This window comes from Ostrinia furnacalis, unplaced genomic scaffold (genome assembly GCF_004193835.3).
Source record: "Ostrinia furnacalis isolate ACB-3 unplaced genomic scaffold, ASM419383v2 OfSCF4245, whole genome shotgun sequence".
NCBI lineage: Eukaryota > Metazoa > Arthropoda > Insecta > Lepidoptera > Crambidae > Ostrinia > Ostrinia furnacalis.
The window spans coordinates 1,212,704-1,233,620 of NW_021134484.1; the positions used below are offsets into that span (position 1 = coordinate 1,212,704).

A 20,917-nucleotide genomic window follows, 5' to 3' on the forward strand; every position below is an offset into this window, starting at 1 on the left:
CATAGCTGTCAGTTGTTTGAAGTTGATAGAGGCGGAATTATGCTAACATCGGAGTTGAGCCTTGAATTCACTAAGAGACAAATGTAACGTGACTTGTGGCTCGTAGTATCGTGCAAACTCAGGCGCATTGTGCGACAAACATCTTGTCTGGCGACCATTTTCATACGCCTTGACGTTGTCATACGTGTCGCGAGATGTTGCCCGATGTTGCACGACATTATTTGCTACAAGTGTACTTAGTGTGCCCTAGTAATCAAAGGTTTATGAGTTATCCTAGATTGTCAAATGTGCCTTGGTGTTGCCAGAAACCTTTCTCGGCAGCGATAGCTCTAGTTCGTTGTACGATCGTTGTCAAATTTAAAATAATAATAATACTGAAGTGAGATGGGAAAGTCTGAGCCCAATAATGTCATGCCTGCCTTGTATCTATGTAATCGCTTCGGACGATCATATTTTATATTAAAAGTTATTATTATTGTATATTTAGCATAGAAAGTTCATCGGCATCGAGAGAGCACCATAGTATGTTTTTGGTACGTTCCAATAACTTTACAGGATAGTGCAATCCTATTGATATTGTATTAATAAAGAACCAAACTTAAAATTAGTATTTAAGTAATTTATTATCCTAAAACTAAAAACTATACGCATGTTTTCACTATACTGGTAAAAATGGTTATGTACAATACGAAAGAGCTACTGTTTTATATATGAATTCTTGCTCGCCTGTAAAATTTTGCAGAATGAATCATATTATAAGATTGTACAATATGAATAAATGCAAAAAAGACATTTCCTCGATATTGTGTGCTCATTTGAAACGTTTCCCAATATTCTTGGCAAGTCGGTATTAAATATCTCAATGTAAGTCAATAACCAAATATCAATCAATGAAATCAATAACCTAATTTAGTATGAACGTGTAAGATAAATATGGAGTTATCCGAATCGCATAGTACGTGCAGTCTCTTTTGCAATACAAACACGTTTTAATGCAGCATCGATACAGTCGTAAATTAAATTTAAACATTCTGTATGTGGTGAATGACACGAACAGGACCTAAACTAATCAATAAAAACCGTTGTAAACGAACAATAATTTAATCGAATTCAAACTCAAACGGTAAATCACCGAAAACAAAACTATTCACTAATAATTTAAACGCACACAATCACATTTGGCACCATAAACAATCACGTCATCGAGTAAAGAGTCCACGTACTTCAGATCAGTTGTCAGACGAGTCAGGTACATCAGTGTCAGTTGAGCTGACGTCAGCATCCGCATCGCTCGCTGCGAGCAAAGAGGCGGTAGCTCGCTCGCAACCTTCGCCGCTCGAGTTTAGAATGTCGTTGGTTCGTGCTGTATCTGTAAAGAAAAATACAACAATAACAATAGTGACTGAGTTTCTTGCGCTGCTTCTTAGCACTGGCCCATGTATTGTCCTGAAGCAGTGGTAGGGTTAATACTGGGACGTGTAAAAGTGCTTTTTTTAAGCCTATTTACAGAAATAAATGATTTTTTTTTTTTCATATTCTGTGGTTATCAGGCATTATTTTATTACTTGGCGTAACAGACACAATAGGATTAGCAAGCTGAAGTGGCAATGGGCAGGGAACATAGTACGCAGAACTGACGGCTGATGGGGCAGCAAGGTTCTGGAGTGGAGGCCGCATACCGGAAAACGCAGCGTAGGATGTCCACCCACAAGGTGGACCGACGACATCTTTAAAGGTAGCAGGAAGGCGCTGAACGCGGGCCGCTACCAATCGATCAACATGGAAATCATTGGGGAGGCCTATGTTCAGCATCATTTCAGCCATAGGACGTCCCCTATGGCTGAAATGATGACTATGATGATGATGAACAGTCCCTTTGCTATTGTTCAACTAGCAATCGGTTTCTAAGATCTGTAATAAGCATGCGGGGCTCAGGTGTGGTTATTTCAAGTAGGATGCTAAAATTAAAGTGCACATACCATCAGCAGTCATATAAGACGTGTCCGGGGACTCCAGAGGCAGCGGTATCGGCATGATGACAGAGCTGCTGACGGGTTCGCGCGTCAGGTCGTAATGAGCCGTGAACGCTGACGGGTCGATCAGAATCGCCATCTGCAATAAAAGAACAATAAAATTACACGGAGGAACAAAGCATACCAGTTAATGTTTCAGAATAGAAACTGGAAGTAAATGTTATTTATTCTACCACTGCAGGACTCATAATAATATGGCATCAACCCAAATATGGAGTACGTGTGCAACAGTGTGTCAAACAAATGGCTAAGCTTACTGTCAGACATTATCAAAATCGAGTCTGATTCAAGTCAGCGTTTTGAGCGTCAATCTATACTAATATTATAAATGCGAAAGTAACTCTGTCTGTCTGTCTTGCTTTCACGCCTAAACCACTGAACCGATTTTGATGAAATTTGGCATAGAGATAGTATGAGTCCCGGGAAAGGACATAGGATACTTTTATCCCGGTTTTTGATACAGGGACACGCGCGATAAAGTTTTTCTGTGACAGATAAAATTCCACGCGGGCGAAGCCGCGGGCCGAAAGCTAGTTGACAATAAGGCTTACTTCGCTTTGCGGCCCCGACGACGTAGCACTAGAGCTCAATGATGTCCCGCGTCCCGAGCTGTCTTGCGAGTGGTCGCTGTGAATCCCGCGGCTGTCTCCCGCACCCGCCTCTAATACGTTGCCGTTCACATCGTACATTGGCTCAAAAAGAGCAACTATTTCACAATGATATAAAAACAAGTGAGTAAACGCACTTCACTCTGTGGCCCAGACGACGTAGCACTAGAGCTCAGCGAGGTCCCACGTCCCGAGCTATCTTGCGAGTGGTCGCTGTGAATCCCGCGGCTGTCTCCTGCACGCGCCCCCGGGCCCGCCTCTAATACATTCCCGTTAACATCGTACATTGGCGCCAAAAGAGCAACTATTTCACAATGATATAAAAACAAGTGTATACTAAGTAAACGTACTTCACTCTGCGGCCCAGACGACGTAGCACTAGAGCTCAGCGAGGTCCCACGTCCCGAGCTGTCTTGCGAGTGGTCGCTGTGAATCCCGCGGCTGTCTCCCGCACCCGCCTCTAATACGTTGCCGTTCACATCGTACATTGGCTCCAAAAGAGCAACTATTTCACAATGATATAAAAACAAGTGTATACTATAGTCTTTTTCACGTAAGATGATCCGTATGACACTTCAAGGTTATCCATATTACGCATACTACATATGCAGAATATTTTTGAAAAAATATTTATATTTTATTAGCAATATAATAAAAAAAATTAACTACTTGTCTTGAAATATATAGTAAAATCTGAGTCTATTGATTATATTTTAATTAAATACGATGTAAAAATATTTTTTATTTATGAAACGGAATGTGTGAAACGGAATAGATTTAGTGCTGGGGTATTTCTTGTATAATAAAATCGATTATTTCCGCGGTTCATTAATCGATTGCAGTGAATACTTAGTTATTAAAAACATCACAAAAATCAACTATATTTTTCGATTATTGACTTTAATAAACGCATTGAAAATAAATTATTAGTTTTTAATTTAAAGAAACAGAACCAGTACTTTTTAGGAATAGTTTTTTTGAACACGAACCATGAAATTTGAATATTATCAATAAAAAATTGTTAAAACAATATCTGTAATTAAAAAAAATATGTTTTTTGTTAAATAACACCTATACAAAATATTTCTCTAAAAGTAGGTTTTACTAACTCTTCGAAAAAAATCGATAGATAAATCGCTATGGTTTAGTTATGTGACATCTCTAAATCTTTCAAACTCGAAACGTCATACGGATCATCTTAGGTGAAAAAGACTATAGTTAAACGTACTTCACTCTGCGGCCCAGACGACGTAGCGCTAGAGCTCAACGATGTCCCACGTCCCGAGCTGTCTTGCGAGTGGTCGCTGTGAATCCCGCGGCTGTCTCCCGCACCCGCCTCTAATACGTTGCCGTTCACATCGTACATTGGCTCCAAAAGAGCAACTATTTCACAATGATATAAAAACAAGTGTATACTAAGTAAACGTACTTCACTCTGTGGCCCAGATGAGGTAGCACTAGAGCTCAACGATGTCCCACGTCCCGAGCTGTCTTGCGAGTGGTCGCTGTGAATCCCGCGGCCGTCGCCCGCAACCGCCTCTAATACGTTGCCGTTGACATCGTACATTGGCTCCAAAAGAGCAACTATTTCACAACGATAATGATATAAAAACAAGTATGTACTAAGTACACGTACTTCACTCTGCGGCCCAAACGATGTGGCACTAGAGCTCAACGATGTCCCACGTCCCGAGCTGTCTTGCGAGTGGTCGCTGTGAATCCCGCGGCCGTCGCCCGCCACCGCCCCGGGGCCCGCCTCTAATAAGTTGCCGTTCACATTGTACATTGGCGCCAAAAGAGCAACTATTTCACAATGATATAAAAACAAGTGTATACTAAGTAAACGTACTTCACTCTGTGGCCCAGACGACGTAGCACTAGAGCTCAGCGAGGTCCCACGTCCCGAGCTGTCTTGCGAGTGGTCGCTGTGAATCCCGCGGCCGTCGCCCGCACCCGCCCCCGGGCCCGCCTCTAATACGTTGCCGTTGACATCGTACATTGGCTCCAAAAGAGCAACTATTGCACAACGATAATGCTATAAAAACAAGTGTATACTAAGTACACGTACTTCGCTCTGCGGCCCAGACGACGTAGCACTAGAGCTCAACGATGTCCCACGTCCCGAGCTGTCTTGCGAGTGGTCGCTGTGAATCCCGCGGCCGTCGCCCGCACCCGCCCCCGGGCCCGCCTCTAATACATTCCCGTTAACATCGTACATCGGCTCTGGGAGAGGCACTGGTATAGGCAGTAACTCTTCTGGCTCATCTTCTTCCTCTTCGTCGACCTAGAATAAGAGAGTCAAGGATCAATAGGTGCTTACACTTGTCGCAAGGAGTTCAATAGCATTGTAGGTGGAAAAGATCAGGTAAGTCACTGTTACTCATATGAAAGTTAATGTCTCAATTATGTGAATAGAGAATAAGTTGTTTCTTTAGATCACCAAAAGAAAAAAAATGTTACTAAAAAAAGTTGTTTTTCAGCGTAGTCAGTGTCAAATACACTCAACATCAAATAAACCGCACCTTCCGCGACGCGAACTTTGAAGATTTTCTTCTGACACAATCATGGTACCCCAACAATATTGGTGTTATTTGAAAGCCCAATAAATATCCTTAAAGAAAAATACATTTCATTTCTAAATAAATGATTAACATTTACCATAAATGTGACTTGAAAATAGACCTCACTTTGGGCTCACCTCTGGGATCAATTAGACCAATTTTGATGGTTATAAAACCAAATAAAGATCTCACGTGTCCTCTTTAACGGATGGATAGCGATTAATCCCAACTTAACAGTTTTATAGTCATAAAAAATGGCTATAGCGTAACTACCTATTTTTGAAGAAGTGACTCTGGATCCTTGTAAAGACACATTTTTGGGGTAAAAACCTTTCCTTTAATGAAATGAAGTTTAGAACTAGGCTTTCAAATGGTACCAATGTTGGTGGGAAGTGGGGATGCATACGTTTGATAAGTGCTTGTCGCGGGAGGTGCGATTTATTTGATGCCGAGTGTAGTTCCTGACACTCTAAGAGGCCAAAAAATGATAATACCACCTTAATCCAATTGTAACAAAACATGTTTCGAATTTTTGGGCTACTTTAGGTGTCACGAACTATTTGACGCTGAGGCGAACTATTGTACAAGTACAATACAATACAATAGTATTGTACGTCAAAACAATTATTGGAAAGCTCATTATTTACCGACTGCTGCTGACTTATAATCTGGAACAGCCAGTATGGTACTACAGTATCATCATCGATGAGACAAGATTCATAACTGGATGACGATCTTCCTGATATGAACACTTCTTCAGACGTCTGCGAAACAAAGATGTCATTAACATTATAGTCTCTAATTGAATTCCATTAAGATATAATTTCACTTACAGCTTGTCTAGTGAACTCCAGAGCCAAGCTACCAGTTTCAGAATCGATGATGTTGATATGATCGGGTTGGTCGCCAGCTACTGGCTCAATATTCATTGAAAAACCACTAAAAGCTTGTACAGCCAGGGCTCCTGGATTCTGCAAATTAGCTGGGGTTGCATTATCTTCTATTGTAAGTGCTGTAACATCTTAAAGCACAATAATGCTATTGATTTATTACAAAAGAGCTTGTATTTACTTGCTATCATACCTGTACAGTAAGTTGCTTTCTTCTCTCGAATAAATCCCGAAGAGAACCGGTCACAGGAATCCTTGTATTTTGCAAGGATTCAGTTATGTTATTTAGAGAACTCTCCGCCAAGAAATATTCAGATATCTTAGAAGCAGATGTGAGAGACTTAAACGAGAGTAAATCAAGATCAGTGGTCGTGCGTCTCGAATCGGTTAAACTTACAATAGATTCATTGCCCAAAACGGAATCAAGAGTATTGTTAACTATGTTCTGTATGTCGTTGATATCTACACTGTTTAAATCATCTTCTTTCGCAATAACAGTTCCAAAACTATTGTTTAGCGAAGAACTGTCATGGAAACTTGTTGATGCGCTGACTGAAAGACTTTCAAGCTGATCTTCACTCAAAACTACAGTTTTGGAGTCAACTTCTAAGCAATTATCTGATAGTCGTTCAATAAAGTCTAACCGTTCTTCAACTAGTTGTCTCATAGCAGCTAATATGTTGCTTGTGTGACTTTCTATCACACTTTTGTAGGTAGAATTCATCCATTCTGATAATAAACTATTATCGACAATATTCATCGTAACGTCTTCATTTGAAGGATTAAGTAAATTTTGTGGTGGAGAACCTAACGATGTTAAATCCGATTTATTTAAATTTCTATCACTTTTATTTTCGGAATGCAAAGACGTGCGTGATTTTGGTAAGCTTTTTTTGGAAACTGAAGGTCTTGAGGAAGTGCTGCTTGCTGGTTTCTCACTAGAGCACGGAACTGTAGGTATTCTCACATTGGATTTATTAGCTGTTTGTGGTCTGTGTCTGGACAAAGTAGATGCAGTTTGTGGAGAACATTCTGCCGTTACATGCGCTCTAAATACGTTTTTGTTTCTCATAAAAGCTGTCTTAGGTGGACTTCTCTCAGATTCTTTGCTTTTTCTTGAAGATTCCGGGACGTTTTCTTTATTGTCATATTCTTTTTCTTGTGGTTTTTTATTGGTTTTAGCTCTTTTCGTAAACTTTTTAGTTTTAACTGGCGTAGTTTCGGATGCACTGTTGCTTAGATTACTTTTATTAGATGAAGTAGAAAAACGTCGATCAGGGGTATTCTTTGATGCTGGTCGTGCTTTTACAGTAGCAATACTATTAGGTGATGAGCATGCAGAACTATTTTGCGACTGAGGACTAGGCGATCTTTTATCTGTATTATCCCTACGCCTTAAACATTCCCTAGGAGGTAAAGAACTTTCAGGTACAGGGGTACTTTTGTTAGTCTCAATTTCATTTCTAAAAATAACGTAGCTGACGTTTTCTCTTGGCTCAAACTCAAAGTCTACGGCGTCCAATAATTCTTTCTTATTATCGTCGTTTATAATAGACTCAACGACGTCAGGAAGTTGGACAATTGGTTTTGTTTCAGTGATAGTATTAGACGATTCACTTTGTTGAATCAAATTATTGTTGTTATTTTTAATTGCCAACTTTCGTTTTAAATAAACTGGCAAATAACTTTTCTTACAGCATCTTATTGGTTTTTCGCCATCTTTCTTAACGACGCATGTTGCTGATGTCATAGAAGGTTTTTTCGTCACAAAAGAAGGTTTATTAGGCTTTGTCAATACAGAACTGCAATTAAAAGAATAATATATCAGGATTGCTGTTATGCAATAAATTAAATACACATCAATAAGACATACCTTGCCACCAACTTAGTTGATACCTGGAATAATTTGTACATTATGAAACATTAAATACAGCTATAATTAGTTGAAGTTTTATACGATTTGTTACCTTTGTTACATTCCTATTGAATTTAACAGTTTTTGGACATTCATGCGATCTTGTCGATTTCTTATCTTCTTGTTTTGGTGCATCGTCTTTGATGATTTTCTTCAGGTTGGCGTTGCGAATTGGCAGCCGTTTATTGAACTGGTGCAATTTAATATCTTTGTTGACGTCTATGTTTTCTTTACAATTCACTTTGGATTTCTTACTAGCTAGTTCGTTAACTTTTTTAGCGACTACAGAGTTAATAGGTTTTCTTTTAACTAGAGATTTGGGTCTGTAACGCTGCCACTCCCCTTGATAGACCACATCCTCACTAGTTTGTCTATCTTTGTAACTATGCACATGAACACCACCGCAGCACAATTTAGGACGAATATATTTACTCGAAAATTTTCGTTCTATTCCAACATCTTTACTCACCGAAACCGAATTCATTTGGGAATCGCTAGTGTTTTTCGACAAATTGGCGAAAGGATATTGACTTTTCCGAAAGCTTCCCACGCTTTCGCAAAACTCGGAACCAGAATCTTCCATCTTGATTCGACTGGAAACGGGTTTCAGCAGTCGGGTCTCTGTTGCCGAATCAAAACTGTGTGGAATAGAAGCGGCAGCATGTGAAATTTCGTTTTCGAGAGTCATAGTTCCACTTTCAACTCTTTCCCTAATATTAGTGTCAGAATCTTTGATTCTAATACCAACTGACTTAGTCCTAGGAGATATGGTTTTAAAGGCGTTGGTGCATTCATTAGTCGAAGTGCCAAAGTCGTTGCAATTTTTTTCACTATGCTGTATGTCCTTCGTCAGGCAGGGGACGTCTTTCGGTTTAAAAGGATGTTGAATGTCAGATATTGAGTCTCCAATTTTAATGCCAGTATTGAATATTTTGGGTAGTTTGGTAAACGATGTAGTTGCAGATAGCATGGCAGACATGTTTGTAGCATCGGGACCACATTGGACATCCATGCTCACGTGTCGAACGCCTTTAGATGTGCTTGGTTCATTAATATCTGTAAGTGATTAATTAGTTTATCAGTGCCTAATTGAACCGGTTTTAACTTAGAAGAGGAACACAATATTACCGTAAATGAATATATTTTGCGAATGCACATTCTCAGTTTCGTGTTTGTCATAAAAGCTGTCAGCTTTCATAATATTGGTTAAGCTTCCTAGGATTGTCTCCTGCTCAAAAAGCACTGTTTCGTCATCGGCATCAGTCCCTATAGTACGGCGTAGGGCAATCGTTTCTTCTCTGTCATCCATCACTATGTCAATCAAAAGGCTTTCCTCAGTATTTGCAATATTCGACTCAAAATTCACTTCTCCGATAGAATCGACATCTTGAAAGTTATCGCGTCTTAGAACATCAATATCTTGAGTTTTGTTCTCTATACATGTATCCATGTTGATAATATCCATCAAAATCTCAGGAATCTACAAAAACCTTACAATAGTTATCATACGCAATTAAAGTCTAATAAATTAAAACTAAAACTATAATTTTAATTACCGGTTTAGATGCTGACGGTTGCATAACATTTGGCTTTAAATTTCTCTTGGATTTTACAATATTCCCAAAGTTCGCCGTTGAAACTTTTGTGCTGCAACTCTTAATCAAAATATTATAGCTGGATTTCTTCTTAGCAACTTTCTTTATCAGGCGTGTTTTGCTGGTTTTATCTTTGTTTTTGTTCTTATCAACATTCTTTGACTTATGTTTATCATAAGAAGTTTTGCTTGCAGATCTCTTGCGTCGCTTAACGTCCAAGTCTGCTTCTTTCACATCAGCTGATATTTTGTGTTTTCTATGACTCTTTTTATTTTTGAAACGGACAACGTTGTTCACACTATGATCTGTGTCACCAGAACTGATTCCGTGAGCGCTATGTTTGGGATATCTAACTACTTTTACATCTTCTTCAAGCCATGCTTGCGTTCTGGATAGCGGAGTATCATTTCTGCCATATGAGACCTTTCTTGGTTTTATGGGGTGATCGGGAACTGGTTCTATGTCTACCAGGGATGGTGAGCGTATAATGTCTTCGAAATCTAGAATGAAACATATTGTCTTCTAACTGTCTCTCTAAGTTTTAATATTCACGTAAAATAATAAAGTACGTACTTAAATCGCTGGATATTTCATCTTTGATAAACTCTTTACTACTTTTATGGCTAATATCATCGTAGTACTGATATTTTTGCATATCTTCTGAAGTGGTGTTACCTGTGTATGATAACAAAATTGTAAGACTAATTCAAAGTTAAAATTACATATAATTTAAAGCACAAACTTTACCTGACGATCGAACTAAATGTCGGTACTTATGCACAATTTCGTTCCTAGAACAATACAATCAATATCTTTTACATGTTCAATCATTGTTAAATTCAAACTAAGCACCAGATTATTTCTTACGCTGTCTCATCTTCTTTTATCTTGCTGAGATTAAATTCTTCTTGTTTTGCAATTTGGTCATCTAAAGTTGCAAAATATATGAATTAACAAGTAAATAAGCGAACCCTCGTGCCACAAAATCAAAAGTACAAAATTCAATAAATCAACTTACCATAACAAATAGCTTTCAACGGATACGTCTCCACATAATGCTTTTTCTTCTTCTCTATCGCCTTTTCTGTCAGATTCAGCAAATCCAGCATCTTGCATTGCATCCACTTCATAGGTAACGGCGACTGGCGCCGCCTGGTGGTTCTAAGTGCCAACTTCATGAGCCGGCAGACCACTCGGTCCAGTTCAGTTGTTATATCTTCATCAGCTGACAGCATTGATCGTAGCTTCTTCACTTTACGGTCCAGAGCTCGGTGAAGACAACGGCTTGGTAATGCTGAAATACTCGTGAACGTTTACAATATGCGTCACTGCTAATGTCAGCTAGAACCAACTGCCTGTAACTGGCACAAGTTGCGAACGAAATTTTTCGTGGGTAGTGTCGATAACACATCAAGATGCTTGGTGCTGCATGCCTACCAGTGAGAACAGAGCAGTGATATCAGTGCTATAACGGAACTTACCCTTTGACATTTTACGGGCTCCTAATAGAGTGAATGTGGCAACCAACATGTGTTGATGTGCTATTGACTGTACACTTGTCACTTGTACGCGACTTGCTACCTTTTACTATGTAATTTAACTAATTAAATTTTGAGCTTATCGAAAATATCGTGTGGCGATCAATAATAACCTAATGCACCATAAATGGTCCATAATTACGCCATCTTTTGTCCTGTTTTGAAAGTGATTCTGCTACTAATAGAAAAAGTAAACAATCAAAAACTAAAAATAAGAATAGCAAAAATATTTAACCGTGATAGTCTGGCACGATAGTGCTTCCATCGGAAAACGAAGTGGAATGAACGTCAGTATCCCACTGTAAAGAGCAATACGAGTTAAACTTTAGAATTTTAATTTTTTATGTTCTTTGTAGGTACTAAAATAATTCTAAGAGCGTCAAGTATTTAAAAGGATAGGGGTTTATTTTTGGAAGAATATAAAATTTATTTATAAAAACATTTCTTTAATTCCTTAAAACACAATATTAACTTTCTTAAATTAAAACAAACTTTTTGAATAGCTTATAGGTCTAGGAATAATGGCACATATTTTAACCGTTAACTTAATGTTGCCATACAACTAACATTAAAATGCAACAAAAACGTTATTCCTTACATGAATAGTAATGGGGAGAAATATTTAACTAACATAAATAGCAAAACTTTTTAAAAACATTAAGATAAAAGATGTGATGCATGCATGACCTTCGTCTGATGGTCTTGACCGAACGTATAACAAATCATGGTGATTAGAGATTGCAAAATCCGGATTTTTCTTAAATCCGGTTTTCCGGATTTGTGTTACGTACAAATCCGGATTATCCGGATTTTTCGAATATTGGGTAAATTTTTTAAACCACCAATTTAATTTAAATAAAACGTAGTTTTTTTTTCAAAAAGATGTAAGTAGGTATTTGAAGAAAAGCGTTTTATTTTATTATCCCGCATGGAATTTATTCCTCTTTTTTTCGGTTTGCGCTACAAGCTTTCGAAATTATTTGAACTTTGCATTATTTTTTTCGTTTTAGTACAAATGCATTTCAGAATAAAAACTTGCTTGTACCTATAAAATATTTTTTTTACTCTTCTTCTTGTCGTGTCGACTCGACAACAAACCTACACAGCGTCAGCCCAAAACTCCGCCACAAGAATGGCGTTGTCAGTAGCCTTCATTAAATCTTCCTGCGAGCAGTTGTTTGGGCACGCAGGGCACGACATCATGTGCTTCGTCGACTGGGGAACAAAACCACACTTGCACTCCAAGTTTGATCCATCTAAGTATCCCTACCTGACACCTGAACAGATTGTCCTTACTACGGCAGACCTGTCTGAAGTCTATAAAGATTTCCAGGTAGGCCAGGGGAGCTCATTTTTTTATTGTAATTTTATTTTACACTTTTAAGTTGAATTTCAATCTCAGGGCCCTGGTCATTATTTACGGCCAAAGTGCTCGGGAAGACCAATCCAACGAACTCAAACTCTATAAGTTTCTGCCGTTTCGGTTAGGAGTTCCTATGGCCACCTCCTGATTCATCATCAGAACCCTGAACATCATCTAGCACTTAAGTGCTTGAAAAGACAAATCCAACAAACCCAAATTCGATGAGTTTCCACCGTTTCGTTTGGGAGTTCCTATGGCCACCTCCCGAATCCATCATCAGGACCCTGGGCATCATCTAGCACTAAAGTGCTCGAAAAGACAAATCTAACGAACCCAAGTTCGATGCGATTCCGCCGTTTCGTTTAAGAGTTCCTATGGTCACCTCTTGACTCCATCATCAACCCAGCTAAACGGTTGGCGGTATATCCAACAACCTGTTTAGAACTCTTTTAAGGACTTCTCCACAGACACTCCCATTCTCATACAATAACATTTCGAGATGAATTAATGTAAGCAAATCGAATCCGCTGGGTGAACTTGATGGGCGAGGTTGAAGATCTCTACTTACACTTGGCCTGCGGATGAATATGGAGAAAACAAAGCTTATGTCCAATGTCCATGTTGCGCCCTACCCAGTTTCGGTTGGAAGCTCAATTCTCGAGATTGTTGACAAGTATGTCTACCTCGGACAAACGATTCAGCTGGGAAGGTCCAATTTCGAGAAAGAGGCCAATCGTCGAATCCAACTCGGCTGGGCAGCGTTTGGTAAACGACGCAACATCTTTTCGTCCAAAATACCTCAGTGCCTGAAGACTAAGGTCTACAGCCAATGTGTGTTACCAGTGATGACTTATGGTTCGGAAACGTGGCCTCGCGTGCTATGGAGAGGGCTATGCTCGGTGTTTCTTTACGAGATCGAATCAGAAATGAGGAGATCCGTAAACGAACTAAAGTCGCTGACATACTAGCCCGACGGATACAAGCTGAAGTGGCAATGGGCAGGGCACATAGTACGCAGAACTGACGGCCGATGGGGCAGCAAGGTTCTGGAGTGACATGCAATAAATAATTTGAATTCGGAGTGGAGGCCGCGTACCGGAAAACGCAGCGTGGGACGTCCACCCACAAGGTGGACCGATAACATCATAAAGGTAGCAGGAAGGCGCTGGACGCAGGTCGCTACCAACCAGGCAACATGGAAAGCATTGGGCAAGGGGCCTATGTTCAGCAGTGGACGTCCTATGGCTGAGATGATGATGATGATAATGACTTACACTTTAAAACTCAGCGATATGGTGTTTCAGAATCAGCGTCTCGTATAAAACTCACTGGCCGACTAGCGAATTCACTTACGCATGCGGCATGACGCGTCATTGTGCAGGCACAGTGCAGGTGTGAGTGTTGTGCGACGAAGTGCGGGTTCGTTCAATCAAAACTTCGCTTGTTTTGCATCCATGTTGCATTCAATAGATATTTTGGTTTATGATTTTATGATAAAATTTTTGGGGTAAAAATATTCGAAAAAACCGGATTTCAAAGTAAAAATCCGGATTTTTTTAAAGCCTCAAAATCCGGATTTTTCAGATATTTTCGAATTTCGAATAATCCGGATTGCAATCTCTAATGGTGATCACAGCAGCAATCCCGCTTGCTTATCGCATAAACGTTTTCATAACGAACGAAAATTAGATCAAAAAATGACGTTTACGAAACGAATACTTGCAAAATATTGTAGTCACCAAAAGGTCAACCTGCCGCAAAATGTCGAAGATTGCTGATAGATTTTGAACTTTACTCCTTGAATATACGGTTCAAAATCAATTGAAGTTTAAGATTTTATGTTTTGCCGTACTATCACGGGAACTGAGTGAATACAATCAAAACATGATTACTTCAGAGAACGTGTCGTTGTCATGCCACTCGTCGTCCGGCGATCCGAGCGACGCGTTATCGAGAACCAGCCGCGAGTATATCACCATACCGTCCACTATCTCGTACCCGTTCCACTCCATTAGGTCTCTGGAATAGCCAGAATGGAATTATTTGAGACTAGAGTACAAAGACGCTGCCATCTCGAGTGCTTTAGAAGCCTCTAGCAAATATGTTTCTTTAATTTTTCTTTTGTTTCAACCGCAAGCGACAATAGTCCAATGGTGTCAGGTAAGATCCGATCACAGATATGGATAGATGCAGCATGTGTCAAATATTGTATGAAGCCGAGCGTGCCACTTTTTAAACGTCATTAGTGTCATTTTAGCGAATTTTAGTGATTGCCGCAATGTAAAAATAATCGTATCATAGTACTGCATTCGCAAAGTCATCGAAATGTATCGTGTGACTCGATTAGACAATTAATTAATTCCGATAAAACTGATATTTTGCTATTTATAGCTAGTCTAACTGTGTGATTAAAATAAACTCTATACAGGATGTTAGGTAAATGGGTATATGAGCCGACACTAGCCCATGTTAACATGGTCATATAAATGGTATGGTGAAGTCAGAAAATTGATATCTTCATTTTAATTTTCATACAAATCGGATTTTATAAAATTTATTTTGTATGAAAATTAAAATCATTAAAATAATGATATCAAACTGACTTCACCATACTATTTATATGACCATGTTAACTTGGGCTAGTGTAGGAAATAATATAGAAATAATGATAAAAAATCACAAAATTTTAACATCAATTAAAATTTTGTGATTTTATCATTATTTCTATATTATTTCCTGTATTAAAAAAAATGCTACTTTATACTTCTTCTACTGCTACTTTATTCTAATTTAATTATTTGTTACTTGTGCTGTTAATTACATTTCTCAATCCGTTAATAATTTCTTCTTTCTACCGTGTTCGTACTACTGTCCTCGTAAAATCATCGAAACCGATTGTTGTAATCGGATTACAATTAACAACGTGAACATCACTCGACCATGTATGTCCATTTGGACATATCGGAATGGCACGCTTTGACGATCAACTTGCTGTATCTACTCTAATCCATATCTGTGGATCCGATGAATACGGATTCGAACCCCGCCACGCCGCTGGATTATTGTGAACACACTCGTAACACAAGCAACAAGATTTAGCTTACCACGAGGGATTAACGGTGATTTGTAAATACTAATTACTAATATTCTTTAAAAAATACACTTGGCGCCAATTAATGACAAATGGGCGGGGCGTTCGATGTGGGCGTATTCCTTTTCTACACTAATATTATAAAGAGGAAAACTTTGTTTGTTTGTTTGTTTAGTTGTAATGAATAGGCTCAAAAACTACTGGACCGTTTTTAAAAATTCTTTCACCATTCGAAAGCTACATTAGATATTATTTGGAAAAAAATAGGGTTCCGTAAAATATTTGGGTTTTTCGCAGTCGCGGGTGGAAAGCTAGTATTTAATAATATTATTGTCAAACAAAGACTCATTGTGATGGTAAAAAGACAATACTCACTTAACTTTCTCCACGTCATTAGTTATGTGTTGAACAGCTCGCATCAGGTAATCTAGAGGTATTTCCAGCTTGTTGGCATCGACTGAGAAGTCCTCTTCGTATTGAGAGTCTATAAGCCTGTTTATCTCGTCCGATATCAAGTCGAGGATGCGACCTTCTTCTGTCTTCGCCTTAAAACAATAAACATATTTTATAACTCTGTAAACTATACACATACTGTCCCTCATATCTATATATATGTTACAGGAAATGTATGAATTCTAGGAATTGTATACTATTCCTAGGAAATGTATACAATTCCGAAGCTATTTAGGAAATGTATAAAATATTGCTTCAGAGATTTTTTAATACGCACATATCCTAGGACATGTATACTTTTCCTAGGAATTTTATAGAATTCCAATATTGTATTAGGAAATGTATAAAACTAAGCGACACAAGCGCGGTCGTGTGATCGGGTGCCCCTCAGTACGTCTAAAATTTCATTTAGCCAAACCACATTAGCCGATAGGTACTTTTAACTCACAACTATTATTGTTTAGCCTGAAAGTTGTTTTCACACTATTATACTTTGACTGAAAAAATATTTGCCTATTGGCATACCTTTCTTTCGGCATCACGCATATTACGCTGAAGTATTGGAAAACCCTAATTTTAACATCTCTTTTATTAAACTGTTATTGGCATGAAGGTTTTAGTACTCCTGTAGCTGGATAACAAAGTCTCGGTTAGGTTAGGTTAGACTTGCGACCGTACACATACACAGCGGCCTCATATTTTGAAGTTATAATAGCGTAGTTATGTTTGACTAACAATAAATGAAAGCAAAAGACTGGCAAAGTAGATTAGGTACAAGTGTGCGTTACGATAATTGGAATTACAAAACTTTAACTCAAAATCGTGATAACGTGTAAACAATATCCATTGTCTATGTTATTAACTACTGTTCCTTTTCGTTACCTAATTTGTTAAGAATGTACCGTATAATATTTTGCCATAGTTTTTTTTATAGGCTTGAAATTTATTTAAATCCAATTTAGTAACCCAGTGGTACAAATTATCGAACCGGTTGGCTAAATTGGACCGAAGCTCTGAACTCGTATTTTGTTGATTTGTGCTAAATATACAAAAATTGTGTTGATTAATACCTATGAAATATTAAGTTGAATAATTTATCTTTAATTATATACCATGAACATTAGCAAAAACAAAAGAAAACTATGTGTAAAATGGGATTGAAAAAAACTGGTCCAAATTACCGGACTCTCCCTTAAATGTCAGTGGAAAATCTACAAGGACATTATGACGTGATGCACAACAATCTACATGATGCTGAAAGCTTATAGAAACATTGCAATTCCTGTTAGTATAATTTTAAGGTCAAATTAATATCTGGCTCTAAACTTCAATCAGATCTTAAAGTTTATTTTTAGATTACCTCAAAGGGATAGTTGTATTCCCTAACAATCTTGTAATATTGATTCCAGTACGGTGCATTGTCGCCCCAGTTGATGTTGTTCCATATCTGGGAGCCCTCAACCTTATCTATTGCTTCGTTTTTGAAGTTCAACATCTTGGTTAGGTGCTTGATCTCATCCACAACCTCCCTGGTATGACCGAGGGAGTCTATTCTGTTCCTTGCTAACATATTCTGGGTTATTTTTGAGAATTTTTTCACTTGAAGCGTTGTACAGTTTAACCTGAAAGGAAATTAGATTTTGATAAAGTAAGGCTATAATACAACAAAAGAGAATAGGCAACTACGAAAAATTTAAATATGAATTTATTGAAGCATTTTTCAATGAGTAGTGTCTGCCATTGATTACTTTAGTTGTTCTCTTTCATGTTGAAATATGAGCAATAGCATGTACTTGTTTTGTACATTAGGTCATTAAATTAAGACAGAAGTGGAGGTCACGTACCGGAAAGCGCAGCGTAGGCGCTGGATGCAGGCCGCCACTAACCGGCCATTGTGGAAATCATTGGGGGAGGCCTATGTTCAGCAGTGGACGTACTATGGCTCAAATGATGATGATGAAATTAAGACTTTCTACAATCAAATTCTACAAATAATCTAACTAGAAAAAAATAGACTGTGTGACCTGCTATTGACATCTTCAATGACATACACCCGATTATCGTTCTTCCTTCTCGGCCAAAGCACGCCAAAACAAGGTTCTTCGTCAAACAAAAAGTTCTTTCCTAGTTCCTTATCAAGGTTACACTGTGCAGTGTTGTCGCGACACTCCATCGAGTCGAGAGAAAAGGAAGGAGATAGCATGATAGTGACGCAAGACTGCTTGTCAGAGAACACTAGCTCAGTGTAGGAATCCATGCTGGAAAAGGATAGGAAAGGAAGTAAAGGGAAGGGCAAAGCTTAGGGACCTCGCCCACTGCGACTTTTTGTAGTGATGCTGTCACGCGCAGGCCCCTCTTTCCCACTGGGCACTTTGGGCACGTGCCCAGGGCCATATAAGACCTTTTTCCAGATGATAAGGGCCCCCCTTAATCCTAAAATGCCTAGGGCCTTTAGTAGGTTAAAGACGGCCCTGGTCACGCGTTTCGTAAACGAACGACAGCATCGCTACTAACGGGCGTTAGTTGCATTTGCAACGCACTACAGCAGCGATGCCAACGCGCTACAGCTGCGACTGTATCGATGCAAACGCGCGACCGTGTCGGACGACATCGGGAGAGAACGGAGGGAGGGTTACTGAATCGCGTTTGTATCACGACAGTATTGCGTTTGCATCGCGACAGAAGCGCGTTTATGTGGGCGAGGGCACACCGCTAGCAACCGCATTGCGACTGTATCGATGCGAACGCGCGACAGAATTGCTACTGCATCGCCACAAAAAGCCGCCGTGGGCGAGGGGCCTTAGGGGAAGTTTATCAGATATTTTGATCTTACTTGTTAGGCGAACACAGCATGTTGTTACTGTCTGTTAGCACACCAGGACTGTCTATGCTTCCAATCATTTCACACACATTGAAAGGACTTGGTACTTCTGAAATATAAAGAAAACTTGATAATAAAGATGTTACATCTTAGGCCACAAATACTGTCTACAAAATAGTATTGGCTACATCTAAATATTTAGAAGTAACTGGCAAAAGACATTATCCACTCACTTGGTACTAATGCAAGGCTGTTCAAATTCAAGTCCTGCTGCTTGTGGTAATCTTTGGCGACAAAGAGAGCCAGTTGACTGCAACAACCGTAGTGTATTGTACCCTGAGGGCCTGGCCCCACCCCTCTACAGAAAACTGTGTATTGAGGATACCGGACTACAATATTGCTACACCTGAAAAATCAGACAAAAATCTTTGAGATTAAAAAAAATTAAACAGCTTGGCAGCTTAGGGCCTATGCACACGTTATTTAAACGCACGTCGACAGAGCGCTTAAAAAACGCGGTGTGCATAGGATTTTAATCATAAGTATAAAATGCTCAAGCAAATCTCTAAACTTTGTTATTATTGTCAAAGTGATAAAATGTAATGTTAATTACCAGTCATGGAACTGCTCTCTGGACCATTCAAAAAAGTGATCCAACCTCCTTAGACCATTTTTCTCTAAAGCTTTGAACAATGGATTAAAATCACCATTAGGAGTGGTAATGATAGCGATCCGTGGCTTTATGAACCCAAATATGGTGTGCACAATCCTTTCCAAGTCATGTGGTAGCATATGCTCGATCATCTCAATTGCAATTACGGCATCACAGCCGATGAGCCTGTAGTCAGGGTCTGCTGCGTTGCCTTGATACAGCTGAAATGAAAAACTTGAGTAGAATAAATTTTTATACCACATGTATTCTTCCACTTATGTTTTAGAAATAAATTATTAGATTGTTTTAATTTAGATTAAATTTTTGTTCGTCTCAGCTAAACAAAGGCCTCCTCTATAGAAATACAACCACAAGTCCTGTACTGCTCACATCCAGATACTTCCAGCATCCTTCACCAGACTGTTGTAACAACTTTTTATTTCAGTCTGAATAACACAAAAAAGTGAAAGAAAAACAACTTACTATGACCTGAAGCGGGTTCTCTCTCTTAGGCACATACTCTTCACAACCAAGCAGGTCTGATGAACACCTCAAAGGGATGCTCTCTATATCTACGCCTAGAATTTTCTTGATACCAGGAACTTCTTTTAGATACTTGATGAAACTCATATCATGGTATCCAAAATCCACAACCTGTTAAAAGAAATGTGCATGTGAGAAAGCCACTGTTGGTAGATGGGACCAAAAGTTTATATAGCAATACTACATGATCATTTATTGTTTAAAGTATCTGCACAATTGTTATGCTTTAATATCAGTATTAACCTTTTCAAGCTGCCCGCACCATCGCTCATCCATGAGACAGTCGCTGACCGCCGCATACCGTTGTGCATACATCGGCGGGAAGAACACCACTCCTTTTTCATCGTCAAACTCCGCAAACACATGATCTTCGGACTCCTCATCGTCAGAGACATTACCGTGCCGGTTGAACGTCAAAGAGAAGTGCTTGTAATACGGCCGGAGCAACCGGTCTATCGCAGCGAAAAGAGACTCCCGGAAGAAAACCAAGGTCTGCAGAGCAATAATCATAGTTTAAACTGAAGATTTACACATAAATTAAACATTCACCGCCCAAGCAAATCGGACAATCCCATGATGTTCACATGTTTTGTTTACAATTACAAAATAAAAATCCTTGCTTGTTTTCAAATGTCAATGTCAAAACTGTCACAAACAAACTGTCATCGTAGTTTTGAAGTTTGTTGAATTAAACTTTTTGATGTTTGTCAAAAAAAGTTAAAACAATTTTTAATCCCGTATTGAGACGGTGGGCATCCCAAAAAAAAAAAAAAAAAAAAAGAGACGGTGGGCGCGCCCCCTTGTCAATGTCACTGATGTATGGGACCACAGATATGGATTAGAGTAGATACAGC

General features: G+C 38.9%; 1 protein-coding gene across 1 annotated transcript; it reads right to left on the reverse strand.

Moving 5' to 3' along the window:
• Positions 1-1,109: 1,109 nt before the first annotated feature.
• Positions 1,110-20,692, reverse strand: Hen1 (Hen1 methyltransferase). Its single transcript, XM_028313465.1, has 23 exons — positions 20,307-20,692; positions 20,004-20,174; positions 19,482-19,741; positions 19,102-19,274; positions 18,881-18,977; positions 18,072-18,305; positions 17,408-17,669; positions 15,970-16,139; positions 14,396-14,522; positions 11,376-11,439; positions 10,621-10,896; positions 10,470-10,530; positions 10,345-10,393; positions 9,564-10,121; positions 9,136-9,487; positions 8,060-9,063; positions 7,966-7,988; positions 6,286-7,894; positions 6,036-6,173; positions 5,850-5,966; positions 4,710-4,925; positions 1,980-2,112; positions 1,110-1,369 (listed from the first exon to the last, which is right to left on the reverse strand). Exons 1-23 carry the CDS (start codon positions 20,571-20,573, stop codon positions 1,230-1,232), a joined length of 6,501 nt encoding a protein of 2,166 aa, XP_028169266.1. The 5' UTR covers positions 20,574-20,692; the 3' UTR covers positions 1,110-1,229.
• Between the last annotated feature and the right edge of the window lie 225 nt (positions 20,693-20,917).